Consider the following 25,074-nt stretch of genomic DNA (forward strand, 5'->3'; position numbering starts at 1 on the left):
CTTTGACAGAAGTTGAAGTTCAGGTTTGTTTCTCTTAAAAACAACAGAGACGTATCTCACTGCTGCTGCTCTGGATTTTGTATGGCATAAATGTGACAGCCTGACAGCATGCAGATCCTATACTGCTGACTCCAAGCAGCCATTGGTGAGCCGCTAAGGTGGCATGTGACATTTGAATGACAGTGAAAAAAGATAGTTCATTTACAGCACAGACAATTGAATGAAAAATTAATCCACAGCAACTGCTAATTGAGACTAGCAATTAGTCAAACCATTGATTATATAAAAAGTAGAACAACCCACCTACGTCCACCAGCATTTTAACAATGGGGCTAAATTACCACTAACTTTTGGAAAAGCTGAATCTCCCTTAATACCTCACACTCTAGTATGAGGTAAAGAGGCAAATTAGCCATGCCTTCAATTATACAAAACCTGTAAATGTAATATTTTCAGAAACGACGAGTTATAAAAGAATTCATCAACTGTACAGTGTGTGCAGATAGAGCAATGTGGTCTTCAGACTGAACCAGGCTATAGACATGTTTATTGTTGGTGGAAGGTTCTTTTTTAGATCGGTGAGTAGGTGGTTTCCAGTGGCCCGGCAGCCAGCCTGAAACTGATGGTCCTTCTGCAGTGGTTTCATATTTTGAAACCAGAGGTTGCCGCTTGATTTAAGCTCTGACAAGGCTGGTGTAGCTGCTTGATAGCTCTAAAGGTTTTGTCTTAACTTTCAAGTACAGGTTGTACCGTCCATCCTCTCGTTCAGTCCATGGTCAAAACAGCAGACACATCATGCTCTTTAGGACGCTTGATGGCGTGATAGATATGGAGGTCTTTTCATTTGTGGTTTTACGGTGATATATAATGTGTAAAAATGTTGCTCATTCGCAGTCACAGAGTCAAAGTCACTATTTTCATCTTCATATCAAATTCAGACTTGGATTTGCCCTTTTAAAAAGTACACAGCTCCAATGTTGGGACTGTTTCTCAAATTGAACATGAGTCTCTTCATCAATATTCCAGCAGGATATCAAACCCCAAGTAGCACGACGAGAGTATTTCTCTGACATGGCTACACTACTTTTACACAGAGTTGAACTGATCTCTCTGCCCACCCCCCCCTCCACTCCCTCTTTGCCCGGGCATCCCGCAGTCATGCAGCCACACTATCACCATGCCCTGACAAGCTGTGAAATCTACACTAAAGCAGGATTGTATTTGACTGTTTGTCTTGTAACTGCGACATATTAATGACCGAAAAGCCTTAAATTATCCGTTATTACACGCTTTAACTCTCTCACATAATTTTCCCTTCTGTCTGTCTGCATGAGGGAGGAAATCTCTTGCTCTCTTTCGCTCCCTTCTTCTCATTCCATCCTCCCCCCTTGTTATCTCTCTGGCAGATGAAGCAGAGCCAAATGTTTATGACAGAAGAGATGGGAGAGGGATGTGATGTCATCCAAGTCTTGTCCATATCTGTAGTGTGACTGTGCAGCGCCCTGCAGAACACCGAACAGCCGGAGGGGCCTGTGGGTGCTGGAGGGGATGGTACCCCAGGTCTCTTATACAAATTACCCATCCCTCAGAGACTCCCGGCTGACTCCTTCGTAGGTTCTGAGACCAGCAGCAGCACCTCTGCTCAGGGTCTAGCTTTCACGCTGTGCTGTGACACCAGAGTTACCTGATGTAAATGATCTGATTTAAGGGTGAAAGTGTTTTTCTTTTTAGCAGAGAGAGTGGGGGTGAAGGTGATTTTTTCTGTGATTTACAGTTTTCTTTGCAGCCCAGGGACTAATCTTGGCTCCTTTCTTTAACAAATTTATGCTGACAAGATTTTTTAAGAGCTCCCACGTCAGACCTTCACCTCTGTAAGCCTTTTATCCCCCTGCAATCCTTCATCCACTCGTCTGTCTACCCATCCATCTTCCTCAGGGAGAGCTGTTTTGGTTTGGTTGCGATATATGTCAGACACTGTAGTACAAAGGTATTTTCACATCTCCTCTGGGATTACTTGCAAGCCTGATGTTATTACTGCTCCTGTGATGCGTTATTTTTTGCCATTGGGTGGATTGACCCCCCGGTTCAAGTGGAAATGGCTGCCATGAATCTTGAAGCCAACTATCTGTGGGTATACATACTTAGCTGCAAAGAACCCAGCTCATTATCTACACTGTGACTTGTGATCAAATATCCTAAAGGATGGGAAATATATAATGAACGTCAGGGTTTGTCAAAATGTTTGTTTAAGTGAGTGTTTGGCAGTGACTGGATGGACAGGTAGAGTTGCTACAGTCAGATAGAGGATGTATTGTTAGTAACATCGTTAGTACCATCCAGCTGCTTTCACCACCTCCGCCTGTCCGGCCTCTCAGCCAAGCAAAGAGGAACAGAGAATAGAAAGTGGAGAGCGATGGACACACACACACACACACACACACACACACACGGAATACATCCTGCATTTATTCTGCCTGCTCTAGGTGCAGCCTGTGCTAAAGCCCTCTGGTGAACCCCGTGTGTCAGTCGGCTGTACATGGCCGGCGCGTCTCGCAAGCAGCCAACAGCAAAGGAATAAATCATGATTGTACAACAATGCGTCAGTTGACTTATTGCTGTTTCGTGACCGGAGGTGAACGGTATCACTGTTTTAAAAAGCCGGTCGGCGGTGGCACAGGGGTGGGAGCCAGCCAAGCGTGCAGCCTTGTCATAGGGCCGTATAATAGGGCTGCATCGGCCCTTCCTTTAACTAGTCAGTGGGGAGGACCCCCATCACCCCCTCACCACCACCACCACCACCACCCTCCATGTCTTTCATCTGCCTGGGCCCCCCAGCATTGGAGCCCAGCCTCTGCCCTGCCTATCGCCCAAACTCACACACACACAGCCCGGCCCCGGCTCTGTCTGACAGCAGCCCTCTCATCAGCCTGTCAGGCCTATGCTAACAAGGAGCTATCCATCCACCGTGCCCTAGAGTGCCAGCTGTCTCTCTGTTTCCTGCCTTTTGCTCTGTTCTTCTTCTCCTCTTCTCCTTTCCCGACTTCTCTCTGTCTTCCTCTCTTCTCTCCATCTTCTTCCTCACTGACATATTATTTTCTGTCCATCTGTCTCTCACTCACCCCAGCTACACCTCTCTTACTCCCCGCCTTGGCCTCCCTCTTCCCCGGCGTCTTAATACGTCTCTCCTCTGTTGGGCATCTGCAGAACATTGGGACATCCTCCCTCCTTCCTTCCCCCCTCAATAGACTTATCTCAGCCCCATGCTGTCTGCTGTGTGTTGTGCCCCGTGCATATGCACGCGTAGTGGGTGTTTGCGTCTCCTTTTTTTCACTTGCATCTGTTTGTGCGTCCCCTGCACTCACAGGTGTTTGTACCGTATGTCTCATGTCTCTCTGTGAGAGTGTGTGTGCATGTGTGGGAGGCCTGGCTTTAGCTGTTACCTGTGTTCGTCCTGTGTGCCCCCTTCTCTCTCTCCCCGTGCCACCTACTTGTTTGTGGCACACCTGCGTCGCGCTGGGCCTGACACCGGCGTTTGTCAACAGAGGGAGAAGCAGAGCGCGGGTAATTGGTGACTTACTCTGTGCAGGGGAGGGGAAGAGAGGGAGAGGCTAACACAGCAATAAAGCAGCAGGAGAAACAATGGACAGAAGGACAGCAGGAGGAGAGGAGGAAAAACAGAATAAGAAATGAAGAATTTGGGATGAAAATGAGGCCAGGAGAGGAAAAGAGAAGATTGAAATTTGGAGAGTGCATAGGGACTAGAGTTGGATGGAAAGGCGAATGGAGGGGAAATGAGTGTTTGAGGCTGGTGTGAAGAGGTCAAGAGCGTCTCTGCTGATACCATTCTTCCTGTCAGATTAAATTACATTGCCTTCAGCAACAGCTATCTATCCTCTACTCCACTCCCACTGTAATTTAACATATATTCAGCAGGTTTACTCTGAAAGTATGTAAGCAGAGGGAATGAGTGTTTTGTTCTGGCTCCAGAAAAACACCAGAATCTCCACTTCACTGCAGTTAGGTATGTGAAAGAGCCCCCCTACCCCCACCCCCCACAGCAGCACTTCCTCATGTTCTGTCTGTGTTTCACTTCAACATGTCCAGTTGCTCAGGTAAAAAAGAACAGTGTGGGAGGAAACACACGCCTCACTGACAGAGTCTCCAGAGCTCAGAGTCACAGTGAGGAGAAGATCTGAGGTCTCTGGTGGGTCCGGCTCTTTCAGGGAACTTCTCTGTTGCAGGCAGGTGCTGCTTTTCAGGAGTGTAGAGGGACATACTCTTCTGAATGTGATGAATCATACATGTGGAAAGTTGGTGATGGTTTAGGAAATATGAGTTGTAGTTGCTGCTGACATGTTTTGCCATAATTCAGATTTTTGTTTCATTTCCTGCAGAAAATCAGAAAAACGTGCCCTCATCCCCTTCTAAATAATATTCATCACTGGGTAAGATTTTGTGATGTGTTCACAGTGCAAAAGGGACACAACAAAGTACATCAAACAAGTGTGCAGGCAAAAAAAACCCCAAAAACTAAGCGCGCTGTTGATTGACATAACTGTCCCACAATGCAATGCACAAAGGAACTGGAGGAGCTGCTCACAGCTGGAAAATATTAAAACCAATTGTAGACGGTGGTAAAACGGCTTTTTGAACACAGCAGAAAACATAAAAAGCTATTAAATCTTTGAAAAACATTTTGATGTGTGTTTGGGAAATTAAATTGGTGATGACATTCCAAAGTCACAGTTTGATTGACATCAATGATACACACAGTGTTTTATTTCCTACGAGCAGAAAATGAGTCTGTTTTTATACTGTCTGCTGAAACAGAAACTCTGAAAATGGATGCAGTTTTTTCTCTGTACCATAATTTTTTAGTATGAGGTATAGGATGACACACAGACACAGACACAATGGACTCACAGTCAGACTTGATTATTGACAAAACTGGTGTGTGACCTCTCAGCTTAATGCAGCTTCTTCAAAGTTGCAGAGTAAATTTAATCTCTTAACTTCAGTCTTTTTTCTCCTCCTCTCGGTCTCTTTTGTCTTTTCCTCTGTGTCTCAGCTTCCTTTGGTCCCACTGAATGGATTTGGAAAACCAGTGTTCATGTGGACACTGCCTGTCTGAGCCACAGCGCACTGAGAACGCTCTCAGGGCAGAACCAAAGACCTTGACTGCTTTTTGAAGCAGGCTGTCGCTGTATAATCGGTTAGCTTCTCTCAGAGGAAGAGGCAACACACACACACACACACCAGACAAACCTGCATACACACACACACAGTGTGAGAGGCAGGCAGCCCCTCATTACCGGGCAGAGCCCTGGTCCCTGAGGACTGGACCCAGCACCTAATCCTGTATTTGTTCTTGGGGACTGTATCTGTGATTCTCCATTGAATGGAATATTAAGCACCCAGGTCTTTTGTGGAGCGTGTAAGCCATTTGGCTCCACTCATCTATTATTTATCAGCCTGGCAAATATTTTATCAGCCTTAGCCTCTCATGACCCACTCTCATGTGAAGCCCCCCCCCCCCCCCAAAATGAAGAAAAAAAACAGTGGTACAATTTCTCTTTTTTCCACTTATCTTCTTTTTACTTTTTGCCTCATTCGTTCTGAAACCTGAACAAGGACACAGGGATTTGTTTTCAGCTGAATTAGAGAAGCAAATATGTGAACTATTCCTCTGGTGTTCCCTCCAAGTCTCCTTATCTCAGGCACACTGCCACCTCCATCGCTTTGGAGATAGCAAATAAAAGAAAACAGAAATCTAGATTTGCTTTATAAATCATTATCTTAGTTTCAGTACCCCCCTCCCTGCTCGGCCAACTCAGCCTGAGAAGAAGAGAAACAGAGAGGCAGAGACTCCTGTTTTCCCTTTCAACCTGAGAGTAAATCATGCCAGTTGGGGGGCTCACCTTGAGGCTTGGTGGAGATAATTGGAGTTGGTTAGCGAGGTGTTCTGTGCCATTACCTCCTGGTACCGGGGAATGGCTGGGGCTTGTCTCGCACTCCCAGAGGAGGAATACACCCGCCTGTTGGCTCTCCATTTAGTGTGTGTGTGCGTGTGACACAAAACCCTATGTGTATGTATATCCGCTGCCGGATCTGCTGACCTCTCTTCATCACAATTTAATGGCCCCCTTACCGTCATCGCTTTGGAAAAAGGGAGCAGTGTGTGATGGTTTTGATAGTGGCTCTCCCACCAAGTGCTTCACTTTCACACATTAATATTCATAGCATTGATTTATTTTCAGAATTAACAGAAAAACAAACTGTTTGCCAGGGAATTAATCCTGACAGGAGCGTGGCATTGTTGTGTTTTATTTGAAGATGGCAGGCAGAAGAAATATGCATATGCAGATACACAGAGCAAGACACCAATTAAATGTTGATTAAGTCCTAACTATTGTGGGACTGTGTGTTTGAGAGAGTGCACGGAGACAATTGAAAAAAAAAAAAACAACATTGCTTTTATTCCAGCTAATGTGAAAAACGGATGCAGTTAAAACAAACACACAAAAAAGCAGAAACACACTTTTTTTGATGTCCACAGTTTGATGTTTGTCTGAAGTTGGGGTCCTCTCTGTCTCTTTCCCTGGCAGCAGTGATTTCAGCCGCCAAAGCTCATCCACTTTTGGCCGGTCAATTGTGACACTTTGTGTCAGTGAGCAGAGGGTCTCCTGGTAGTCGTGTGTGTGTGCGTGATAGTGTGTGTCCGCTTCACACATTGACTGTGAAGCCGCAGCAGTATAACAGCGGCTGCTGCTCCGGGGTCCCGGCGGTATTGGCCTCGCCCGCAGTCTCTCTTGGCTAACTCATGTTTCATTCTTTGGCAATTTGCCCTAATGAAGTCCCGCAGGAGCCCCTCAGACCTCTGTTCTCTTTCCATATTTAATCATGTTATTTTAATCTGGGGGATGAGCTAACGCCTCTTTCTCCTGCCACGTCTGTGTGTGTGTGTGTGTGTGTGTGTGTGTGTGCATGTGTGTGTGTGTTGCAGGTCATAACTATAGCAGGGTTTTCATGAGATGTCAAGAGGGGGATGCTGGCTCTAAGACAATGGTAGACAATGATTTTAATTTTATGTGTAATGCTGGTTTGACAATGCAGGAAGCTCCTTTGAAAAGGGGTGTCATCTTCATACGATTGCTTCTCATTATTTGATAGAAAAAGGGTTATTTTCTCTTTTAATTTCTAGGTCAAAGTAGTTGGGGTAATTTTGATTTTTATGGTTACTGTCAGCGCTGTTTTGGGCTCCTTTTGTTGCTTTTTGTGCAGGTCGCAGCACAATTCTCAGTTTGACATTGAACTGAAAAGCAGTTAATAATTAACTCTGGGCTTTTATTTTGGCTCTCACTTTTTTGTTAAAACAGGGCAGAAACTGTGCCTTTTTATTTTTTAATTTTAGTTTCAATTACTTCATGCTCTGTGCCAGTGCTGCTGTTTTATCACTGGCAAAGATGATCCACCAAAAATGAATCAATGAAGAGTTGTTTCTTGTTCTCTGTGTAAAGCAAGTGTTGCTTTTATTCATGTCAGTCTTTTCAACAGTTTCCCTTTCACCCCCTCACCATCCTTCCTCCTGTCAACCGGTTGATCTCCACCCTTCACTTTCTCCCTCCAACAGTAGCTCGCAGGTCGTGTGTTCATCACTCGACGTGTCAGTGCTCTAAGTTCTTTCTGAGACCTGTTTTGTTTGTGATCATGATTAAAGGCTAAATCAATGAAATCAAGCATACAGTACATCGACACAGCAACACAAAACATCTCTGCAGAGCCATCTTTGATTTAGGAAAACTGGGTAACAACAGGATATTGTTTAGAAGAAAATAAAGTTAAGATCCTCCAGAAGTGTGAAGACGAGGTTGAAGCGTTGTTGAAATGTATTAAAAAGAAAGAAGGACAACAGCAAATTGTACATTTCACTGTTTTGACTTGTTGCGGTTCATTTTGAGGCAAACTTAAATCACACAATCCTTCTGTTTACTGCACAGGAATATATTTTTGTCTCTTTTTCTTTAGTTTTTGTGTCACCATGGAAAGTTGTGTTGTGATTGTCCTTTGCTTCTCTCTCTGTAGTTAACTGCATGTGTCCATGGTGCGGCTGCTCTGCTGTTTCCTATGTACTGGCAGCACATCTTCATCCCTGTACTGCCCCCGCATCTTCTTGACTACTGCTGGTAAGGCTCAGCACCTCTGAAACACACACAAACACACACACACACACAATCAGGATCATCATGGTAAATATTAACACCTCTATAGTTTTCTTTCCTGTAACTTTTGCTCTGACACACACGCACACCTGACACACTAATACACACACACACAAACACACACTCACCACAGCATGTGGCTAGCTCTTCTGCTAAAGCCGGGGTGTAAATGTGCAGACACACATGTTCACACATCCTCCCGCCCCGTTCTTCGAGCTGTTCTCACAATTCCTCTCGTAGTGTGCTCCCATCTCCTGTGTGGCCCCTGCACATAATGAACGGCCCGGATCACCTTGCTCCATATTTCATGCCAGCACTAGCACCATGCTCTCATCATGTTAGCCCTCTCAGGGGTTCATTACCACCCATCCAACACAAATCCAACAAATCTGAGCGGACTCCAATGCAACCGAATGGAGAGCAGATGTAACAGCTCATCTACAGATTTACATGTGTTCAGCTCAACGTAAGATCTTTGGTATTGAAAAAGTGCAAGTGAGCGAAGAAGTCTGCTTACGTCATTGGAGCTTTTTCTTTTTTTGTGTTGAAATCAGTGCCGGTAGCTCCTACACTTCAGTGCTTTACCATGAGGGACAAATCAGCTTTAAAAAACGATTTATCACTGACAGTAAAATGTAATTTTCAACACTCTGTGAAGACTCATGGTTATCTAATTAAATCACAGGGGTTTCCCCATGCACTGATTTGATAACAAAATTCTATTAGATGCTGTGTGTGTATATGTCTGTGTAACTGTTGATGAAAGTCAGCACTCCATATTCATAATAAAAAAAAATAGAGAAGACAGCGGCAGAAGTGCAAAGCTCCAGGCCTGATGTTTGTTTTTCTTTTACTATAAGTTGATTACAAGCCTGTGGCCTCTGAATCACTCCGGCCAAGGAGACTCCGACCCACAGCCATCCCATTACTGCTGCCTCTGTTAACCTCATCATAAAATGGTTGCTATTATTTGACTGTTTTTGTTGATTTTATTCGTCTTGGTGGATGGAAACATGCGCTATGATTCAATCTTTCCTTGCCTCAGACTTTCAATATGAAGATAAATATCACATGAAATAAAAAATGACATGATAATAACCATGCAAAGCATATTTTCGTGTTGTAAAAAGAAAACATTTCAAGTTTCCATTAGCTTTCTAGGAAGTGTTCCAAGGTTTTATACTTACTAAAAAGGCCAACTTGTTAAAAGAAAGCTCAAGTCAACTTCTTGCAGAAGGATTTACTTTGACCATAAATTCTATCAGATTGATAGCAAACCATTTCAGCAGTGGTATTCTTTGTAAATCCTGTTATTTCTAAGCATATTAACCTTTATTGAAAGCAGAGAAACTTTCTGATAAATGTTATAAATCCTGCTTTAATCACATTCACAGTGTTTTGATGTGGCAACAAAATTCAAAGAGTTCAAGTCTTGAGGTCACCTGCTCAGCTTCTCCCTCTGATCACTGATTTCATGTTGTTTTTCTTGTCAGTTATTATGGTTGTTATTAAAAAAAAAATAAAAGTAAATCAGATTTTTGTTTGGAGCCATCCTGTGCAGGGCTGTGGCCTGACTTTTTTGACTTGTGTTGCTTAAATTGGGACTCTAAAGTTTTTCTGGGTGGTGTAATTTGTACGGATAAAAAGGTGGTATGTTAAAAAGAAAAGCTCTCGGTCCATTCTGTTTGTACTTTAAAATATATCTACTTTAACTACTAAAACTAAAGTATTATACAGAAAAACATTTCTTCCAACTACTTTTTTGCTTCGAAAGTAAATCCATCAAGTCTTAACATTTAATACTTTTGTGTTCTTTAAGGTTTCAAAAAGAGTCAACAAGAAATGTTATAATTTAAAGAAGTTATGTAAAAGTTCATTGCAATGTAAAGAAAGCTAAATAGTCAACACAGCGCAGGTTAACATCGCTGATTTCAATGAGAGTCCACATCAATGAGGTAAATAGCCAGCCACAGTTGAGGATTTTATGATTGCCATTCAGATCAAAGAACACAACAAATGAAAATGTAGCTGTCTGTATCAAAAACCTTTCCTTGAGAGTAATATAAGCACTTGTCACATCTGTCACACTTAAATGGTTTCTCTCCAGTGTGAACTCGCAGGTGGACTTTCAGAGGAAACGTTTCAACATTTTGTATAAAGTCAATTACAAACAAGGTAAAACATAGCCTGGATTACAAGTCACCCTACTGTTCTTTAGTTCTGCCATACTTCATGTACTGTGCTGAGGTTTGGGGAAACAACTACAAAACTACATTACAGTCTCTAATCACTTTGCAGAAGAAAGCAATAAGAACCATAAATAAGGTTGACTATAGGGAACATACTCATCAGCTATTTCTAAAGTCAAGATTGCTAAAATTCTTCGACATTTGTTTCTTACCAGACAGCAATAATAATCCACAAGGCAAGAAACAGTCATTTACCAGAAAACATTCAAAGTCTATCTTTTAACCGTGAAGGAGGTTACAATCTGAGAGGTGAAGACAACTTTAAAATATTAAGTAGACCCGCAAACATTAAATGTTTCTGTGTATCTGTTATCGGGGTGAGCATATGGAACGGTTTAAGTGAGGAAATAAAGTAATGTTAAAGTAACAACAAGTTTAAAAAAATGTACAAAATGATGATATAAGCAAGATACCAAAATGAATAGAATTAAGTGGTCTGAAAATATTATATGGTTATTATTAAGATGATAAGATGATAATGATGGTATGAAAACCATGTATATCTGTGTGAAATTATAATTACTATTGTGGATAGAAGTTTTCTGTTGCAATGTCCAGGCATGAAACAAAGGTGCGTGGACATAGTCGTCTATGTGTATGTGTACAGTAAGTGCATAACATCTGCATTTGTTTATAAATAATTGTTTGGTAAAGGGGTGGGAATTAATAAGTTTATACTTCATCCCACTCCTTTTCGAATATGTGATTAGATAATGTCTGTTTGTTTTGTTTTGTATTTTTTTCAAAAAAAAAAATCAAAAACAAAAGATTTAAACATGTCTGAGAAGTATGTGTAACAAAAAAAAAAAGATTATAAAAAATTTACAAGATCAATGTTTTTAGTTTTTGTCACTTGATGTTTTTGTTGGCAACTGAAAAGTTATTATTGAATCAAGTCTTGTTTTGATACCACTTGCTCTTTCTGACCAAAAACTGACAAACATAACCTAGTCTAGAATAAGCACACAAAGCAAAACAGCATATTCGAGAAGCGTGGATTTATATAACTCATGGCTCTACAGATAACTGTTTATAAAGTTTACTAATTTTTTAAAGCTTTAACTTTCTTAAATGGTTGTGTCAAATAGCCGCTTTTTCAGGAATTGTACTTTAAAATCTGTTTACTTCATGCTGCAGTTTGACATTGATATCACTCCTTCATAATGTTTTCTCTCTTCACAGTGCCCCTATGCCATACTTTGTGGGAGTTCATCTCAGTCTGCTAGAGGTACGTTAGTTAATCTGTGGTTATATGCATATATAAACACTCAGCTATATACTGTACCTGCTTAATTCTATCTGCTGCTCAAAGTTGATAGAAGAAGTTGATTGACTGGCATGCGTTATTTATGATGTTCATTATTTTTGTTGATTTATTATATGCTGTACATTTATATAGTTAAGTGTTTCCATTCTGTGTGTATGGCCAGCTTGTGCCCTGGTGAACTGTGCTCTTTGTACTGATGTGAACATTTCAGTCAGACAGTTTTTGGCATCTCCAGAAAAATGAATCAACAAAATTGACAGAATATTTTTCCCTCTTTATCCTCCTGTCTTGCTCGTGTGCATTCTCATCCAGAGCTACAAAAGACTGAGAGAAATAGAGGGAAAGTATCTGCAAACAAAGAGCTTTTCTCCTTCATTGTTAAACTCTGTGCGTTTGTAGGGGGGCACTGCTGGTGTGTGTGAATTCATGCTGCAAGCACGCGCATTTTGACGCTTGTGTGTGAGTGTTAGTGTGTGTGTTTGTTTGTCTGTTTGTGAGTGTAATTGTGCAAATGCATATGTTGTATTGCACGCGTATGTGAGAGTGTGTGTGTGTGTGTGCGTGTGTGTGATATTTGTCTGACAGTTGCAGCAGAGGCAGTATTTATCACACTCTGCATCCGTGACAGACCCCCTTTCCGCCACTACATAATTAGTCCAGATCAGCATGTGAGCCTCCACTGCACAGGCTGTCACCAAAGTGACAAACTAGAAATTCACACACTATGCTGCCCACCCCCCACTACACACACGCACGCACACACACCTGCCTGCATCCTGCACCACACTAAAATAATTGTTGAATTTGTTGCCATCAGGATGCACACAGCACAGCACAGCATCACTGTGTTGTTGTTGATGCATGAGGTTTTGGTGCTGAGTAAAATCTTTGCACGGTCCAAATCTTCCTCTCAGAGCCATTCTTCATTTTGTAAGCACACATGTGTGAGTGTTATCAGACGGATGCTTTAATTTTTTTCTTGACAAAGTGTGGCCGCTGAATTTTCTTCTTTGTGAAGAAAAAGCTTTATGACAGAAGAGAGATCATCTGCAGGGAAACACCTGGAACACACATGGAAATTTTATTGTATGACAAACTTTAATCACAACTGAGCAATCAATTTAAACTCCATATAAATAAAACATGCATCATTTAACCAAAGTACACAGTTATTTTGACATGCGAGATAGCTTAAAACGATCCCTCCCAATTATTTAATATTTTCCCATAAATGACGAAAAAAGTCAAGCTCAACTTCAGTCTTCTTACTTTTTATTGTAAAATTTTCAGATTTTAATGTTTTCAGTCTCGTCCAACGATGGCGATTCTTTCATTTCACCGTCTTGATGTTTACACTGGGCGTTTTTTCCTACAGAGGGTTCGCAGTCGATCCCTGGAGGATGTGGTCATCCTCAACGTGGACACCAACACCCTGGAGAGTCCCTTTGATGACCTGCACAACCTGCCCGGCGATGTGGTAAGACACACACACACACACACACACACGCACACGCACACGCACACGCACACGCACACACACATCTACAGAACTTCACAGCTTTTATTCTCTAATTACACATGACACACAGAAGGTTCATTTCTTTCTCTTTCACATTAAATCTCACTTGCAAAACCACACATGCTCCTCTCCTTCACGTACTCACACTGAAACACACACACACGCGCGAATACACAAACACACACATACACATGCAGAAACTTGTCAAAGTATAGCTCTGTCCCCTCCCCACATCATTAATGACTGCAGCACCGGCTCCTCAGATTGTGGCTGTCTAAAGTAAACTCCCGTCGCGCCGTGTGACGCTTGAAGGCGAACAGCATTCCCCGACCATCAGAGGCTTGTGGGAAAATGTGCAACTCCCTTCCCTTCATCTCCATCCATTCTAATCATTATTTCACAAAGTCTTGCATTTCTGCCTGCCCACTGGCACGTTTCTGAGAGCGAGAGATAGGAGGAGGGAACGAGGCAGAGTGAAAGAAAAGAAAAGGCAGAGATGGGTGATTTTCTAGGGGGAGAGAGTGGGAAGAAGGGGGCCAATTACCAGTGTGGGCAGTGAAGCCACCTGCCAGTGCGTCGTCTCTTTAATTAATAGAGCAGTGACGCTGGTCAGTGCTACAGGAAGCATCACCGCAGCGTCAGGGTCACACACACTTAAAACAAACCCAGAGAACTACACACATTCTTCCCGTTCTAGTCTTTGTGGAGGCAGGATGGTGTTTGTTTGGTTGTTTTTCTGGGTGTGTATATTAAAGCTCCTCTGTGAGGTGCTGAAGCCCCGCCGAGGCTGCGGATGCACTTTTACCCACAACACATACAGTAAAATCTCATGTCCCCCACCTTTCAAACTGATACCAACAAGCGGTGGTTTAATTCAATCCATCGTCCAGCAGACACAGCCGCACTCTCTTCTGTTTCTCCTGCTCTCCGCTATGACTGCTGCTCTGCATTAATGCTTTTCTACTCTCTTAATAATGTGATCTTTCTTACATTTTATACAATTTCCTGGCTACTTTTTTAGCCCCTTTGCCTGCCTACCTCACTGCCTTGCTGCTCGTGTTTCATGACACCTGTCTGCCTTCTTGTCTGGCTCTCACAGCACTCACTTCCAGCCTGGAAGTTTCGTGCCCCTGCTGTTTCTTTGCCTGCGTGCCTGTCTGGCTGCAGAACCTTCCTCTCACTAACTGCCTGCTAGCTTCTCTGCACCCAGGGACTCAAGCCCTAAATTAAATTGCAAACTGAGTTTGTCATAAAAAGGAGTCAAGGCTTTTGAAAAGCGACAGAAGCAGAGAGAAAAGCCTTTGTCTTTGCCGTGTGATAAATTAAGTGGCAGACTCAGAGCCTTTTTTGCTTTGATCCCCTACTCACCATTTTTCCTGACTAATGACAGAACATAGCCTGCATATCATGTCAAATTACACCACCTGAAACAGAAAAACTTCACTGGCATTAATATATTTATCGCAACAAATTGTTGTTGTTGTTTTTATTCCTATTCATATTTTTTTTCTGTCTCACCTCATCTTTTCACTGGGGCGAGCAGATTAATAAGGAAGCGAGCAGGTACTAATTGAGTGGAATTCCAGGTCTCTTGTTAGTTCGCTTGTTAGTGATGAGGACATGCCACATGGCACTTGATGTTTGTGTTTACACACGAGGAGATGTTTGAGGCATTGCGCAGTTTGTCAAACAGAGGCCTGAAATCTTGATTAATGCTGAGCGCTTCTCTGCCTGGGCTGAGCTGCAGCACATTGTTGCTGTACCATTAAAACCACTCCTCATTTCTGTCTAATTCTCACTGCAGCACTGGCTCCTTCACGCACTGGCTTTATTCAGCATGAAACTGAAGCCTGGAGACCCATGAAGTAATGATTATTCTCACTTTAAAAGCCCAGCATTACTTTGTGTGAATACACTATAAAGCATAAAAAGGATGAAAGGTAAAGGCCACAGGCAATTTTTGTGCGTACTTTAAGTCTTTCTTAGAGGGAAAACAAAGCACTCTGATGTTGATTTAAGCAAACCTTTAGAGATCCGTCTAATTATGGCGGCGCAGGCTGTGAGCACATGTGGACTCTATTATTCAGCTCGGCTGACCAGTGGCCGGGCTTTTAGCAGGTTCAGAGTTCACAGTTGTCCTGAATTAGCCGCCCTCTTTTCAGACAGGACCCCTGCTCCGGCTCCACTTGTGCCCGCCCATTAATGGTCTCTTCCCGCAACTTCACACATAATATTTCAGATTTATTGACTATTACAAATGCTACCATGCCGGTAGCAGTGCTGTTTGGCAGAAAAAGGAAAGATCTGAATCAGAGAGTAATTGGTTACCGGTCAGAAAAGGATACAACAATCTTTTGAGGGAAGTGTCTGACTTTTTTTTTAAACCTGAGGTGGCACATGAATAAAAGGTTTGACATGTTTTTTTTTTTTTTTTTTTTACTAAAAGAAAGAAATCACAAATCTTTATCAATATTATTGTTCTTATTTCATTGTTCATACTTGTTTTAATTGTTGAATGTAACAAGTCATTCTGAGTCTAAAAATACTTTTTATTGAACCATTCTACTTTGCTATCACACCATAAACAATTACAATCGAGGAACTTTCCTTCTCTTTATTAAACTCTGCTCTACATTGTTTTTTTGTTTGTCTGTTTGTTTTTTTTGAGAACATTGCACCATTTTCCAAAGGATTATATTTTTGATTTTGCCTTCTCTATTTTAGGAATATTTTACATATTTTTAAGATTGCCTAAGTTAAAGTGAAAGTTTGAGTTTTTGTTACGCATTAATAAATCATACTAATCTCAGAGAGACTGTGCTGCTGTCAGTAAAATCAATATGTTGACAAACCCGTGAAAAGAAAATACTCAATAAAAAGAAATGTAGCTTTTCCCTGGAAGATCAAGGTATTTTTGTTTCCTTTCCTGCGATCCACAGTTCCTATTCCACACAGAGATTGTGCTGATAAAGTTATAATTGGCTTTTGGTTGGTTGGAGCTGTTTAGGGCGCTAGTCATTAAAAGTATCCAAGAATAGCAAATTAGGAGTGTGTTAATTCTGAAAACAAACAGTGTGTGACTGAATCAGATTTTATTTTGATCCCACCAATTGATCTCATACCTATGACGGGAGGATTTTTTCATGTATTATTCTTTCTGTGCCACACGTTCAAGGTGAGGTGCTACAATGCAGCTTACATCTTTATTTTCAGATGCTCCCTCTAACATCACAGCCCTAATTCCTTCTATTCTCCTCCTCTCTGCCTCGCGCTACTTAGCTGACACCGTGTACCCATACATTCCTAGCCTTCATACATTTGATCATTTGTATTCCCAATAAAGGGGGAAATTTACAGCGTACACTCCTACTTCCTGTATTTCAAGCCTGCATTTGGAGGTTTACAAATGAATGAGGGGGTTGCGGTTGTGTCTGCGCGCCTCTCCTGAGATCACCTGGCACACTTAATCAAACATCCCAGCTTTAATTTGGTGCTCAGATTCAGATGCTCCGAGAAAACAACATCTACATCATCATCTACAACAGAAGACAGCAGGCAAACACACATGCAGAGACACACACGCAGATGTCTACACGTTTGTCGGCCAGAAATGTTCATCCCCGACATTCAGATGTAGTTCAGGAGTAAACTTTTTGCTACTCACAGGTTTTTAGTCTGTCCACCAGTTTTCCTCATTTTCAGTTTCAGATTCAGCAGAGTGTTTCATTTCTCTGGAGTCTTCTGAGTAAAGCCGAGCCACCGACAGTTCAGCCTGTCACATGCTGCTCTAACTAGACGGTAACTCACAGTGGGAATGTGGTCGCTCCACCTCAGTTACATACTGTACTTTCACACAACCAGTCTCAGTGTTTACCACATTTAATAACAAACTTACAAACAAGTTTCTGATTTTGTTTCCAAAGCCTGCACTTTTCCTGGCTGCAAAGTGTCGCCGTGTGCTCATTTAAAGGTTTATTTTACAGGTTATGATTGTTTTAAATGGCGCTGAACTGTGCGATCCGCTCTCTCTGCAGTGTTAGCAGCCCTTCATTTACTCATGTGGAGTTTAAAAGCTGCACTTCATTTTCACACACTCGTTCTGCCGGCGGTTCACTCCGGATTAGAAGTCAAAAAGGGAGAGCAGCATCACCCACCGCGTTAGTTATTGAAGTGAGAGATGACATTTAGCTGTAGTTAATTATGTATGCAAAACTCAGCCGCTCAGCTGCTATAAGAGGTCAGCTTGACAAAGTAACCCCACACCGGAGAGAGTCTCATGGCAATCAGATAGCCCTATTAAAACACACACACATACACACACACACACACAATTTTCTTCCCCTTGCTTTGGAACTCTTTTTCTTTCCCTTTGACCAAAATATTTCATTGTTTGTTTTTAAAAAATACAAGAACATATAATGACTAAGAATTATCTGGCTCTAGTGGTAAATTTGATCAATTTTTTCTCCCTCTTAATATCTATTTCATCACTCTGCTAATTCAATATTCAACTCAAATTAATTCTTCTATCCCAACAAAGACTGGATTGTTACTTTGAGGAGAATGTATTTAACTCCACCCTATCATCTTAAGTAATACCCCTATTAATGTGCAGTTTTACCACAAGACTGAAAATAGAGGTTAATTTAAAAAGTATCCAATATTGATTTAAATGGAGTGAATAAATGAATCTCACAGATTCTAACTAACACGCTCATTGTGTGCATGACTGAGTGTATATTTGCCGCTTCTCCCTGTGTCTTTGTTCAGATGTGTGTGTGCGAGTGTGTACGTGTGTGTGTGTACAGTTCAGACTGCAGCACATCAAAAGAAAGTGGGAGATTTTCATAACTATTTTTTTTCTTTGTAGTTCTTTAATTGCGTCCCCATGGCTTTCTTTCCCTGGACAGAATCTTAAACAAAACAGTCTTTTTTGTGAGAAGAAAACCCAACTCCTTATTTTCTTTTTTCTATTATTATTTTTTTTAACAACAGACAAGTGTCAGGGTCGTTGTTTGGGAGGTTTTTTCTCTGCAGTAATAATTTAGAGGAAAATTCTAAATTTATATCCACATTTTTGTGAGTGTTTTTGTCTCTCTTTCTTACCTTTTTTAATTTTCCTGAAATTAAATACATTTTTGTTGGGCAGGTTTTTTCCTTTATTTCCCCAGTTCTGTGCTAACAAATAAAGACAGATCCACCTGTTATTTACACAGGTGACCAGAGTTCAGACACTTTTTGTTCCATTATATCAGGATAAAATGTGTTTTAATTTAATCAGCTTTTGAGGTATAAAGCTGCTCTTTTTTCCGCAAAGGTGGTCGTTTTTCGGGAAGCTGACAAGCAGAATGTTTTCCTTTATTTTTAATTTTACAAAAGCTGATGGATCAGTCAAGTTAAATATGTGGAGTCACTCTTTTCTTAACCAGTCTGCATCAGGTTGAAGTTTGTGTGCACCGTTTTAACTCACAAACCTTCACACTGTTGCCTGGTGTGTCACCTACAGTGGTATCATCCCTTACAGTCAGGCAGGGATCATCATTGCACCTGCTAATTACCATCTCCAGCTGGAGAGTTAAATGGAGATCTGTTCTATGTCTGACCTTTGACCCCTTGCTCTTTATGTGACGCACTTCAAACCCTGTTTGGGCCTGGCTGGGCTGGGCCTTAATGAGGCCCCATGTCTGCCCTCTGTGGGCTGTGCGCTTTGGATGCCCCGCTTTCATCCCCGACCATCTTCCCTTGATGTAAATTGAAAAGATCACAGCTATGGGGAGAAGACCTGTACTGGAAAGGCCCTTCTGCATAGATTATGAATATCATAACTCAACAGTTTCTCTTTCCCTCTCTCCCTCTTCCTCCCCCTAACCACCCACTCCCCTTCTCTCCCCCCTTGCCACCCTTTCCCTGTACAATGCTATAGTTCTAATTGGACCCAATGGGGGACTCTCTGCCTTTGATCTCATCACCGCCACTGTGACTTTACACTAAAAAATGTCACTGCCAAATTGGGTTATCACCTGTAGTGCCTGGCCTTCCTCTGATGCCTGTACGCATCTCGTTAGCTTCACTCAAACTGTAGAAGTTAATTAGTTTGACAGAGCCATTACCGTGGAGGCATACCTGATGATTGTATTGAGCGTAGGCGCCACATTCAAAATCTAACTGTTAAACACACATTTATTTTTCTGTGTTGAAAGTGTGAACTTGCAAACTTTAAAATGTGCTTTATTATATTATTATTAGTGAAAGCAGCATTCTTGTGTTTGTCCTTCTACTTCCATATTTGTTCAATGTGACAATTTAATTAATCACCGTGTGTGACCAAGAAAATATTTTCATCATTTTTAATCTTTTTTTTTTGTGGATAAATGTAATACTTTGAAGTTATTCCTTTTTCACCCATTTTTCTTTCCAGCACCGGGACACAGAACACAAGTGAAGTGATGTCCCCACCTCATTAAAGAGTGTGTGCCTCTGCTGCGCTCTCGCCCGTTCAAAGCCACTGTACAAAACTCAGTGTGCAGAGTAAACTCTATTGCTATCCCATCTCCTCTGACAGTCTTTGGGGTATGCCTCCCCCACTTAGACTGACATTGTGTTCGCTTTGATTCTCCCCCCGAAAAAAAAGACAGTTTAATGATTTGCAAGGATGAAAAAAAAATCAGTGAAAACACACATAAACATGAAATATTAATTCCAGAAAGGGCTTTACACAAACATAAAAGCATTTAGCACAATGAGTGAATATGGAGATGACACTTGTTAATTTATCCGTGATAAACTTCCTGTTTGATGCCTGGGAGCATTTGCAATGGCAGCACAGGGACGATGTGGAGAGTGAGAAAGCCCAGGGGAGAGGAATCGACGCTGTTCGTTTTGTCTTTGTCCCAGTTTAAGACTGCCACTCTCTCCATCTCGCTTTCTCTCTCCGTCTCTCTCAGCCTCTGTTTCTTTCTGCCCGTCCTTTGCATGAGCTGTGCTAACACTTTGCTTCTCCTCCCTGAAGTTTTCAAGATAGGCTAATTGCAGACGCCAGACCACAATATCCCTCGAGCGCTGCAGCTACTCAGCATGATACATTCAGCCACCTCTTCTTGAAATAGACCTGATCAAAATTTCATCACATTTCAGAGGAACTGGGGTCATTTAATGGTGGACAAAACCTCTAATTTTCTTCTGCTTTCATCTTTTCCTCTTCTGTCTGAGCCCAGAAATGCTGCTTTTATCTATTCTAACTAATAACACTGATATATAAAATCTAATGCAAATGCTTTATGTTGCTCAAAGACAAACAAGCCAAACACACATGTGTGATACCTTGTAACTTTTATATAAGTAGTGGACTGGTTTTATAAGTAGTTATGTTTATAATCTAGTAGTTAGACTGAACACAAAAGTCTATTTTCTCTTCTTTTGCTCTGAAATCAGAGCAATGAAGCAATATTGGATGTATTACCCAGAGAGCTTTGGTATGCTGTCAACTGTTGTAGACCCCATGAGCAAGACAGTAAATCCAAACCAGCCAGTGGTGTAGTTCTTTGTGTGACATTTTTATGTCATGTCACAGTTTTATACATAGATGTTAGACTTCGGCTTTTTTAACATCACTTTTTGTTTAAAAATATTTGGTGAAAGCACTTAAAACTATACAGTATTAACCATGAACTGTTTAAACATGGGCATAGTCTCAGTGATGTCACCCACTGGTTTTAAAAGAAGCAATTTGAAGCCAATCAATAGATGGTACTTGTTTTGGAAAAATTGACCCAACCTAACTTTTGTGCATCCTATAAAGAGAAGAAGAAGGTGGAGTTGAGGTGGACTCTAGCCTTAGAGCTACGTCAAACCCACAACTCAGCTGAACCATGCTGATTTATGAGTTTTTCTTAGCCCTAACGCATCTTAAAATAAATAAAATTTACCCCTAAAACAGTTTAAATTAATTTGAAAAAGAGCTTGATAACCAAACTTCTTTTTTCCCAGACTGTGACTTGTTTGCTGTACCACCAGTTATTTAACATAGATGTTTAGAGGCATTCTTGGGCCTTTTGGGCCAGCCCCAAGTGGACTCTTGAGGTACTGCAGTATTTTGTACTTCGGTATTGTCTTGTCACATTTTTACCCTCTAGGTTTTCCACTTAAGTTAAAAAACAATGTCTAAACAGCTACCAAAGTGACAACAAAACATCTGGAGCTCTCCTCAGCTACTGAAAGTTCATGAAGCCTGCCACGTCCATGTTAACAGAAGAGAAATGGCCCAAAATTAATAATCAAAATTAAGGTTCAAAAAGTTTTTCTTAAACAAGTTTTTTTCTGCCAATATAGCTTGTTCTTGTCATGGTGATACGATTTTGGTTGTGTTTGTTATTGATGCTGTAAATCAGGGAGGTTGATGGTGGTGCAGCACTGCATGCAGAAACATAACAAAGACCAGCACCAGGGTCAGTGGCGAGGCGTCACTTGCAACTGACATCCTCTGAAAAGACAATGTCTCCAAATGTTATCAGTGCACTTTGCCAACCCCCTGAAGAGGGAAACCTTTGGCTTCACTTCTGAACAACGAGATAAAGCACAAACCTGCAGTCTATCTTTATTTATAGCCTGTTTTGATCCAAAAATGTTTTTAGGTAAAATGTATTGGTTTTCTGTTTTTCAGACCATAGTAGCATTACAATGATCTCAACCCCCTGTACAACCCAATCAAATGTGGCGCTTTTGTGCGAAGCTGGCACAGCCCACACAGAGAGCAGCAGCCCCTTGCTATCTCTGCCTCCTCCTCGCTCTGCCACAGCACCGTCAGACGACTGCTGAGCAGGTGAGGAGAGCCTCTTGACAACTTCCTCTCAGACTCCCCGGGGCCTGCTGGCCAGGGTGAATCTTTTGTCATCCTAAAACAAGCTCAGGCCTGCTGCTCCTCCACTCTCGCCTGGAGTCCTGGAGACAGAGCCAGGAGAGGGGGAAATAATTAAAGACATTTTTATGTCAAGAGTCCCTTTTCTGGAGGGAGTTGGGGAGAGCCAACAGGGGTGGGGAGAACAGGAGGACTGAAAGGGAAGAGGAGGAGAGGGAGAAATGGTGGGAGAAGTGCAAAAGGGAGACGTTGATGGGAGGAGAGCTGGGGTGGCAGCACACAGAGAAATGGTAAGAGAGGAAGGATGCGAGTTTCCATTTCCTCTCTGCTCTCCTCTCCCTCTCACCCCCACCTCCCCTCTCAGTCCTCTGCTCAATTAGCAAAGCAGCAGGTGCTCTCAGCAGCACAACAGATAAGCTGGGTGGAAAGGCTGAAGCTTTCCTTTCTTTTCTTTGCTTTTTTGAGATGACCTGCAAATGTGATACTTCACACCCAGAATGGGCTAGCTGTTTCCTCCACCAATTTCAGAGGTGATAATTTAACTTTTACCCCTCCATCTCTCCCCCTTTTCTCCCTCTCCCACCTCTCCCCCTTTTCTCTCTTCCGCCCTCACTTTGCCTCTTTATATGCTCCACCAGGTGTCCTCTCTGAAGAGCAAGCTGAAGAAGCAGTCAACAGCAACAGGAAGTGGTGTGGCAAGGGCCTTCATGCGAGCGCAGGCCGCTCTATTTGGATCCTACCGAGACGCCCTCCGATATAGACCTGTAAGTCACTGATCACTGCCAGTCAGTTGAACCTAAATTATCACAATGACATCATGACACACGGCCCCATTGTTCCACATTTCACTTGGTTATACGGGTTTCTCTTCAAATATACAATCAGAAGCATGATGCATATTGTGCTTGTGGAAAAAATAACTTATTAAAGGGTTATCTTCATCACACAGAAAAAAAACTCTTAAAATTTCTACTGTGTTGTGTCAGACATACACAATTTCCCTTTTTTCTTTCTTCTTCTTTCATAATGGTTTTTAATTTTCTTCTGAAATTCACCTCAACTGACCCATCTCTACACAGCAAAGTAAACAAACACACCTTTACACTGCCTGGTTCTACAGGCCACGCTTTGCTAGCTTGCATATAATGATCAGTGTTTCCATTCACAAGCAGTAATATTTACAGCTCTGAATGTGTTGTTTGAGCTCTTCAGGATGTGCATCACGCAGTAGTGTTCTTAGTTTGGCTGAGTTGGATCAGATTGCAGAGCAGTCTGGTTAGCCAGGGCCGTTTTGACTGAAGGTAAAAGGTGTGCTTTCAGCTGGAGCGCAGAGCTAAGGTGGGCCTGTCTGAGGCAGTGAAATGTCAGAGGAGCTGAAAGGAGTCAGGACGTTCCCTTTGAAGATCCCTTTTAGCCACCTTTGGTGTTTTACTCTCCTTCACTAAGCCCCCCTAACATTTCTTTTTTGGATCTTTTCTGCTTATCAAGTCTGAGTCAGAGCACGGCAAACTACAGCATGTCCTGTTTGTCAAATAGCGAAGCCTTTGTTCCCCTGGCTTTGAGATTAATTGGACTTTGTGGACTCCCCGAGTCAAGATGCTACATTATTGATGCTGTCTTTCTTTTCTCTGTATACAGACAGTATACGAACAAACTGCCTCCCCTCTGACACAAGCACTGAGACTCAGTGAACGTGTGTTTGTGTATGTGTGAGCACAACATGCAGGGATTTCTCAGTTCACTCACGCTCACTGTGTTTTCTCTTAGACAGGATCTGTGTTAAAGCTGTGAAATTTTTAAATGCATGCAATCACACACCAGCATGCACAAACTGCACATCTGCCTTCATGAAGATGGTGATGATGCTCGCTGTGTTCTGATATTTGTGGAATGTCACTCTGCTGTTCTGCTGTTCTGAGCTGAGGAAAAGGATCCTCCTAGACAGAGCTCCGTGGTTCACAGGCCCATATGCTTCGACAGAAGGAGGGGTGTGGATGCTTGGTGGGAGTCTTGCTGAGTTGTAAATGAAATAATGCTGGAAAATGATAATGAGAAGATAAGCAATCGGCTGATTTGAACAGCATTTCTACGGTCATCAGTTTCAGCTCAAGTTGATTCTCCCCCAGGTGCTTCTCACCAGCTTGAAGCAGCACCCGCATCTGACAAAAAGAACCTGAAATAGAAATTCACTCATTAGTTTTCACAACCTGAGGTGAAACCAACTCGGGTTGTTAGGTGTGTTTATACCATCACTGTGTCCTCAGTGCTATTGAAGGGCAGCAGATATGAAACAGGTTCATACTGGCGAACTAGATGTGAAAGTCTTGGTAGGGGAGATGGAGGTGTTATCGCATGATCAGAAGTAGCAAAGACTATTATAGACACAACTTATTACACATTTCTTCATCTCATGTACAGTATGACACTTAGATATAATGTCTTCACACACTGCTGGAGATCTGTAAAGAAACACGTTGGTCTTTATGAAAATAAAAATGGTTTCAGGAAAGAATCACTTAGAAAGATGGTTTTCAAAAAAAAAGAAAGTTACATTTATTGAAATACAGATTAAAAATAGCTCCAGTGCTTGGTGTAGTTTGGTTTTATTCTGCCTTGAAACAACTTGAGAACTGCACACTTGTGTTTGCATTAGAAGACATGTGACATCAGTGTCTTTTCTTCCTGTTTTCTTGGGGACTTCTATTGTTCTCTCATACAAAAAATGAAATATCCCATTTAGGTCAGAAGACTGCTCAAATGATATTGTCTAGTCTTTCCTTTAAACCTTTGTTTTAAATCATAATGAGATTGCCATCAGTGATCAGTTATCTTATGTTAGCTTGTACCCTTACAAACGTAGCCTGTGTTCACTGACACACACCCTGCAGGTGATCAGAGCTAAACAGAGAATTGTCTTTTGTTCTTTGTGATTATGTACTGATCCAAGTGCTCATACTGCTTCTTTA

General features: G+C 41.9%; 1 protein-coding gene across 3 annotated transcripts in view; it reads left to right on the forward strand.

Moving 5' to 3' along the window:
• Positions 1–25,074, forward strand: part of dennd1b (DENN/MADD domain containing 1B) — a 122,838-nt gene that overhangs the window by 69,541 nt on the left and 28,223 nt on the right. For all 3 annotated transcript variants that reach the window (XM_074668005.1, XM_074668004.1, XM_074668006.1), the window contains 4 exons: positions 8,083–8,183; positions 11,651–11,696; positions 13,111–13,212; positions 22,747–22,872. In XM_074668005.1, coding sequence (XP_074524106.1) covers positions 8,083–8,183; positions 11,651–11,696; positions 13,111–13,212; positions 22,747–22,872 — 375 coding nt within the window. The remainder of the gene's footprint in view (positions 1–8,082; positions 8,184–11,650; positions 11,697–13,110; positions 13,213–22,746; positions 22,873–25,074) is intronic.

The sequence above is a fragment of the Halichoeres trimaculatus genome, unplaced genomic scaffold (genome assembly GCF_033239565.1).
Source record: "Halichoeres trimaculatus isolate MK-OKI-2021-1 unplaced genomic scaffold, fHalTri1.1 fHalTri1_scaffold_4, whole genome shotgun sequence".
In the NCBI taxonomy this organism is placed as follows: Eukaryota; Metazoa; Chordata; class Actinopteri; order Labriformes; family Labridae; genus Halichoeres; species Halichoeres trimaculatus.